Below are 7,962 nucleotides of genomic sequence, written 5' to 3'. Positions count from 1 at the left end.
CAAGAGCTAATGGGAGAGAGACCCGCTGCTCTCGTGCACAATGCTGGATCGAGATTGGACTCAGGCAACTATTAACCACTTCAGCCTCGGAAGGATTTACCCACCCATTTTCCTGACTAAGCCATTTTTTGCAATACGGCATCGCGTCACTTTAACTGAATATCGCGCAGGCGTGCGACGTTGTACCCAAAAAAAATTGATGTCCTTTTTTCCCACAAATAGAGCTTTCTTTGGTGGTATTTGATCACCTCTGCGGTTTTTATTTTTTGCGGAGATCTGCCTTGTTTACTTTGGCAGGTCCCCATTCTGTCACTGCGGGGAACGATCACGGGCAGCCGGCGGACATCGTATCCGTTGGACCCGCTGATTGGCTCCACCGCTGGCCAATCGGCGCACGCGCACCCACAGATCAGCGTGTACGAGCCTGACATACACCTACAGTGATTTGCGCAGCCAAGCGAACCTGCCGCAGTGGAACTGCAGCGGCTGGTCGGCAACTGGTTAAGGGGGAACTGCACTCAGAAGGTTTTTTACCATAATGCAAAAAATGCATTAAGGTAAAAAACCTTCGGCCTTTAGAACCACTTTAAAAACTTGTCCACAGTTTATGGAGACCTACAAGCAGACTGCCGCGGTGGCTGACTAGTTCACTCATTTACAGGAAGTTGTGAATTAATGACATGGCAGTGTAGATGGAGCCCCGCAAGGCCATGCTGTTTTTGAACTGTGACAGTGGGTGTAGGGAAAAGATCCCCAACCCACTGTCAAGCTTGGGGTATCTGGGGGGAGAGGCATCAGGAGCTGGAACAGGTTACATGTTCCACCCTAAATACGGGTGGAACATGTGGCATTTTCCAAACGGCAAGTTTATCATTTAAAGTGGAAATAAAAGGCAAAACTTTTTTCTTCATTTTGGATAAAAGAGTAAGGGAGGGTTATAACCCCTGTCTGATTTTATTTTATTTTGCCATCTGTGTCCCATTAGGAAGATTTCCCTTCATCCCATTTCCCACAGCCATAACAGGAAGTGAAAGGAAAACCCTCCAAAGTTAGGGAACCCCTGTTTTTCACCAAGGTCACCATGACTAGTGTCCCCATTGGAAGATTTTTCCTCTATTCTTGTTCTGGGGGCAACCCAAAATTTGGGATTTTCTTCTGCTTTCATGTTTGGAGATAACAAACAGCACAAATAAAGAGGCCCACTGCACTTTATCCAAAACTAAAAAAACAGAATCCTCCTCAGTCTATCTCACATCTCAAAGGCAGAAAATGCAAAAACTTCAAAAAAAAAAAAAAAAAAAAAAAAAAAAAAAGAAAATAGATATAATATACAGTATAATATTTTATTTAAAAGGAGACACGTGGCATAAATTAAACATTGCACATTTCAGTCCAGGCACAGACAAAAATGTCCTATCTTTCGACAACACACTCTTAAAGATTATTGTAAACATCTTCCTTGACGGTGTCAATGCATGCACCTTTTCTGTAGGGCTTACTGAGACCAGCAACAGAGCAGCCCCTGTGTTCAAAGTGCATGCACCTGCACATGGAAATGAATGGAGAGATCAGCAGCAGTAGTTGCACATGCAGGCTTACCCTATTTGTTAAAGAATATCGTACCAGAAGACAGCTGCAGATTTGCTCTTTAGTTCCCCTGCTCACTATCTGTAAAAGAACCTTGCACATTAAAGCCAATGGCCTCATTTACTCTTGCAACTGGGGGAGGGGGGGCAGTAAAAAACATGCTGAGCCATGTGTTTGCTTCTCCCCAACCACTCTTCCTTAAAGCAGAGTTCCACTATTTTTTGTATTTATTAAAAGTCAGCAGCTACACTTTTTGTAGCTACTGAATTTTAATACATGCACTCACCTGTCCCAGGGTCCAGCGATGTGGCTGCCTGAACCCTCTCTTCTCTTTGGTGCAAGTATTGCAAGTGTGGGCACCCGGCTGTGACAGATTGTGGCTTCACAGCTTGGTGCGCATGTGCCAGTCGCGCAGCCCCTCCCCATTGGTCGGGAAATCTTCTGGTACCTGTGACATGTCCCAGAAGATTGCAAGGAGGGAGGGGGAGAGGAGAACAACTGCTCGAGCCACCTGTCAAAATTAAGTACCTGCTCTCCCCCCCAAAAAAATGACATGCCAAATGTGGCATATTTGGGGGGGTGGGAGTGCCTAAAGCGGAACTTCCCCTTCAGACAGGGTATACATATGCCACGGTGCTTTGCATTACGGTGTGGCAAAATGTATTCCTATTGTCATGCTCAGAAGGTAGTACTGCCAGCCGAACACGATCCATTCAACTGAGCGCTTGTGGCACAATGGCCTGGGTTTTTAGAGGTTAAAATATGAGGTGAGGAGGCAACATAGTGGGTTGGTTTACTAAAGGCAAATAGACTGTACACTTTGCAAGTGCAGTTGCGCTCAATTCCCAAGAGCTTAGTAAATGTGGTGAAGCTTTGCGGATTTTCATCATCCAATCATGCGCAAGTAAAAATGTTTTTTTTTTTAATTTTCCCTGGGTATTCTTTACACGGTGAATCTTCACCACATTTACTAAGCTCTGGAAAAAAAAATGAGTGCTTATTTGCCTTTAGTAAATCAGCCCCAAAGCCTCTTTATTGCCCATCAAATTTCCTTCACCAGGAATGAGCCCTAAATCAACCAAATACGGATAGATTTAATCACACACAGGCTATTTCTATGAAACTCTAGCAATGAGATTCCCTCACGACTTCCCGGCTTTGGCAACTGCAAGAGTTATACTACTCTTGCTTCCTGATTTATGGTAGAATATAAATGCAGAACACAGTGGGAAGTGAAGGACCTCCTTAAAAGTGATTTTGAGGGCTTCACTCTCCAAAATTTACATGACTCCATTTTGCTTTGAAGTGCAATGTGAATGTTACCACAATGCATGTTTTGTGCTTTAGCATGATACAGTGCTATGCATTTTGAATGGCACACCAATGCACTAAGGTAATACAGCTGTGACGAACATATGTTGCTATGCACCATAATGTAAAATAAAGCTTTACTGTGTGTTGTGGGGCCCAGCAGTGGGAAAAAAAATGTTGCATGTGTGTTTTTGTCAGTTCTGGTGCATTGGCAGTTCATTCAAAATCAATGGGTTGCCTTAAAGTGTTTGTTAACCCAAAAATAAAAATATAGAGATCCTGGACCCTTAAAGCATATTACACAGCACAGTACTTGTGCTGTGTAATCTGCCTCCCTCTAAACAGTAAAGAAAACCTCCCTGAACCTGCCACTTCCTGTATCCCTTCTCTAAACTGACCACGAAAATCAGGGCTACTCAGCCCTGACCACTGTAGTCAGAGTACGTCCTTGCATCATACGCTGCTGTCCCCTCTGCTCTCCCCTCTTCCCCAACTTCCTGCCTGTCATCTCCCTCTCTGTGTCTGTCTCCACCCGCTGCTTTTTTTGATACAAAAAAAAAAAAAAAAGAAGTACAAATGTCCCTGCCAGCCCCTCTATTAGAGGCTTGCACAGCACACTAGGTAAGTAGTTTTAAAAAAACGAGCGTTCTAAATACCGAATTTAAGCTGTCTTCAGGCCGGTCACGTGACTCGCGGCCACTTTACAGCTACCAGACAGAGCTTCTGCAGAGGAGACAAGCAGCCACGTGATCTCCCCGACTGACATCAGAGGGAGATCACGGCTCCTCCCGCAGAATACATCCATTGGAGCTGTAAAGTGGCCGCGAGTCATGAGATTGGCCTGAAGACAGCTCAAATTCGGTATTCAGAACGCTCGTTTTTTTAAAACTACTTACACAGTGTGCTATGCCAGCCTCCCCGCTGTCAGAATACAACAGCACAGCGGGGAGGATTCCTCCATCCACCTTACTTGGCAATTACCTGGCAATCTCTAACTACAATTCTTCCTGAGTTATGCTGCGTACACACAAGCGGACTTTACGGCAGACTTTGTCCTGCAGACTTTACGACGGACTTTACGATGGACTTTCCGAATGAACGGACTTGCCTACACACGACTAAAACAAGGAAGTTGATAGCCAGTAGCCAATAGCTGCCCTAGCATCGGTTTTTGTCCGTCTGACTAGCATACAGACGAGCGGACTTTTTGACCGGACTCGAGTCCGTCGAAAAGATTTGAAACATGTTTCATTTCTAGGTCTGTCGAACTTTTGGGGAAAAAAGTCCGCTGGAGCCCAATCGAATTGTCCGATGGACTCCGGTCCGCCGAACCAAGTATGGCGTAAAGTCCGGTCGTGTGTACGCGGCATCACTGTCCTGGAACAAGTGCCAATTAGCAAGTTAAAACCCCTGATGTGTATACTTGTTTTAGTTCAGTGCCTCAGAAAGAAATAAAGCCATATGACCATAATGACATCAAGGACACTTGTATCTTTAGAAGGAGAGGGCGACAATGGTAGCATTCCTATCCTCTCACGTTCCTGTAAACTAGACTAAAAAAAAAACAAAAAAAAAAACACATAATTAAGAAGAAACATTAATCAGGTAGTAGATATTAATACAATTTGCTACTTGAGCTCAGTCATATCACATATCTCAAGTATGCAGTGAAGCAGATAGAATATAATATGAGGAAAGTATGTTTTTTACAAAATACAACTTTGCCGTTCTTAATCCTTAATATTTACCTCCATACAAAAATATACATAAAAACATACACTATAAAAAGACCTTCATACAGTGTTTTTTGTAATACATTCATTTGATCTTCCTACTTTTATTTAATAAACGGAATCTCGTCAAATGGTGTGTGTACACCGAGCAGCTAGAGGCCTTTCCAGTTTTACATTACATCTACTGCACTATGGTATTAGATTTACCTTCCTATGACATAGTGCTGGTAACATCCCAGGGTTTCAAGTAGCCAAATTGAATCAATTAATTTCAAGATCAGGACACTGGCTAAACACAACATTTCAAACTACCTAACCATTACACCTAAAGTAAAGCCTTGTGAGGCCTAAATGCAATCCTAGTGACTACTAAATTTAGCTAAAAGTTCTATATGCTTCTATCCAAGGCCTCCTATATAGTCTATAAAAATGGAATTATATGTGCTAGTACTTATGTGCGCTGTTTGCCAACATACATACGTAACACCCCAATTACACCATTTTTCCAGGTTGAACGTACAGCGGTCTATGAAGGTTAACATATCGCTGTATCTTCTAGTTATTTGTACCCTTTTGGTCCCTGTCATGTCTATTTTGCTATAAAATAAAACTAGCATACATGCATTCTAACAGGAAACATTCTGAATTAGCATTCACCTATTCACATTAGTTTTGAAATGGGAGTTTAAAATTCAAGTGTGAGACTCATAAGGATGAATCCCAACTCAGAAAAGTACTGTAGATCGGAATGTCTTGTAAAAAAGTTCTGTAAAATCATTTTTAAAACTATATTGATGATTAAAAACAGTTTGTCTGAATAATGGCAGAAATCAATTATTTTAGAATCCATAAATACCTACATATTGTGATTTCTGAAATCGTGTGCACATCATTATTCCTAGCCTCAGATTTGTGTAATGTGTAAGAGTCACACATACATATTATCTTATTTTCCCAGCCCCTTTTATCTGCTTTTTTCTAAAACCATCTTTGATCAGTCATCAATTAGGACCAGCATCAACTTCCTTTACTAAAATCCTTTCCCTATGTGTAGTAAATCTGGATGACTAATATGGGCTGTGGGCACATGTCTCATACAGATCTGCTGTCTTCAACTGGCTTCTTCCTGCCAGCAGCAAACTGACAACACTTTCTGAAAATGCAACTCTCAGTCTAGGCACAGTCATTTATTCAGTTCAGAGCAGTTTAGCCCAGAGACTGATTAAAGTGCAAATACGGTTTCTAAATTATACTGTTAGTGTATATTGGGCATGCAGACATGTTATGATATTGAGAGGCCTGCTTAAAAAATAGCTTTTGCAGGAACAAACATGGGAATATATAGCCATTATTAGTTGCTTTACCACTGTAACCTATAAGGCCAAGCTTAAATCGGCAGATTTGAGGTCTGATACTTAGACCAATCTAAGATTTGGCCACTTTCCACATAATTCCAGACCATTAAAGGGGGACAGTGGCCTAATCTGGTCAGCTACATGGTTTTACTCCTCTTACACAAATGCCAAGAGAGGTATCAGACCTTATCCATAGGAATGAGCCGCTATTAACCATGTATTACTTCAGAAAGCATAGATTTGTAATACAGGTGCATAATGTGTAAAGATTGCTGTGATTCTATCTTCATTGTTCTGGCTGGTAGAACATTGCAATTGAAGCATGTAAATGTATATCTTAACGTATGTTTCTGCAAGGCAAACATTCCTTCATTAGATTATGTAGGACCTTAAAAGTGAAAAGAGAATTTGTGTTTCTTCTCTATATAATAAACATGTGTCATCATTTTAAAGCAAGGGTGAATAATTTTTAGTTGCACTGTCTACAATGAAAGGTATGCCTTTTACCTTATATTTTTAATCTAATAAAATCTAAAGGCAATGGTGAAGCATTGACTGCACCTGCACCTACCAAAAGCTATTCAGAGTAGTCTACTGAATTATTTCTCAGATTTTCAGGCTGCTTTAAGCTTTTTATGTGAGGAATAACTGTAGCCTAATTTGCTCTTATACATGAGGAATATGGATGCCAATGCTAACACAGCACCCAGCTGTGGAGGCCCACATGGACTATATTCTTGTGCTAGTCCCGACAAGAGGGGTACCAGTATGCGTCCCACTGATGTCACTGACTGCCCAACTCCTATTAGTGTGCCACTTCCATGCTGCTCACCTAGTGTAAGCTCAAGGTCCACAATACAAGTTCTCCCTATACTGGTAGAGAAGGCCAAGAATGTTGAAGACAATATTACTATCCACATTTTAGGTGCTACTGAATACACAAGAATTGAAAAGAATGTGAGGACGCTGGAATGTAACAACATGGTATAAGTATTGTATTGATAAAGTCTAGATAGTGGTCCCAGTGAAAATCCAGCCAAGGCTCCAAGAGTACTGCCATAACTAATCAGGAAGCCAGTCATTCGAGGAGTCATATGGAATCTTTCTTCCATCGCCAAGGCAAAGTTGCTGTAGTACAGCATTACAGATATTGCCATGAGTAGACGGACTAAAAAGATGTCCCACATCTCAGAGAAAGCCACACCTGTGACTTTCTTAAAAACAGAAATTAATTGCCCCCACACCGTCTGAGCGCCGTTATTTGGCTTCTTCCCATCATCTTCCTGCAAACTATGAGATCTCATGCTAGAATCTGGTGGCTGGTTGATCCTTAGAGTCACACTGCTATCTGAGGGAGAAAAAATGTTCAGTTTTTCCTCAGTCTGTGGCATAATCCAAACAAGACCTGAAAATAAGAAAAATACACACATTTAAATCCGGGTGACATTTCTGATCAATACTAAAAGGTTATTACAACATTTGTGTGTCAACAATGAAAAGCCCTATGGAGAAGTTCAAATGACATTCTCAGTGTTCATGCGTCTCATGTGTACAGTTCACTGAGAATTAATTATGGCTCTACTTCCTCTTATATATTATTCATGAAATATTGCCCTTTTGCAAGGAGACAAGGCTACACAATGGGGGTTATTTACGAAAGGCAGATCCACTTTGCACTACAAGTGCAAAGTGCACTTGAAATTGCACTGAAAGTGCACTTGGAAGTGCAGTCGCTGTAAATCTGAGGGGTAGATTTGAAACGAGGGGAAGCTCTGCTGATTTTATTATCCAAATCATGTGCAAGCTAAAATGTTTTTTTTTTTTTTTCATTTTCCTTGCATGTCCCCCTCGGATCTACAGCAACTTTACTTCCAAGTGCACTTTCAGTACAATTTTAAGTGCACTTTGCAGTTGTAGTTTGCACTTGTAGTGCAAAGTGGACTTGCCTTTAGTAAATAACCCCCACTGAGTAGTGA

General features: G+C 41.5%; 1 protein-coding gene across 1 annotated transcript in view; it reads right to left on the bottom strand.

Moving 5' to 3' along the window:
* Positions 1-1,329: 1,329 nt before the first annotated feature.
* Positions 1,330-7,962, bottom strand: part of MFSD9 (major facilitator superfamily domain containing 9) — a 29,836-nt gene continuing 23,203 nt past the window's right edge. Inside the window, exon 6 of the mRNA XM_073614753.1 lies at positions 1,330-7,391. Within this exon, the coding sequence (XP_073470854.1) occupies positions 6,601-7,391 (791 nt within the window). The 3' untranslated portion in view covers positions 1,330-6,600. The remainder of the gene's footprint in view (positions 7,392-7,962) is intronic.

This window comes from Aquarana catesbeiana, linkage group LG02 (assembly GCF_042186555.1).
Source record: "Aquarana catesbeiana isolate 2022-GZ linkage group LG02, ASM4218655v1, whole genome shotgun sequence".
Lineage (NCBI taxonomy): Eukaryota > Metazoa > Chordata > Amphibia > Anura > Ranidae > Aquarana > Aquarana catesbeiana.
This window is presented reverse-complemented; position numbering and strand designations above follow the sequence as displayed.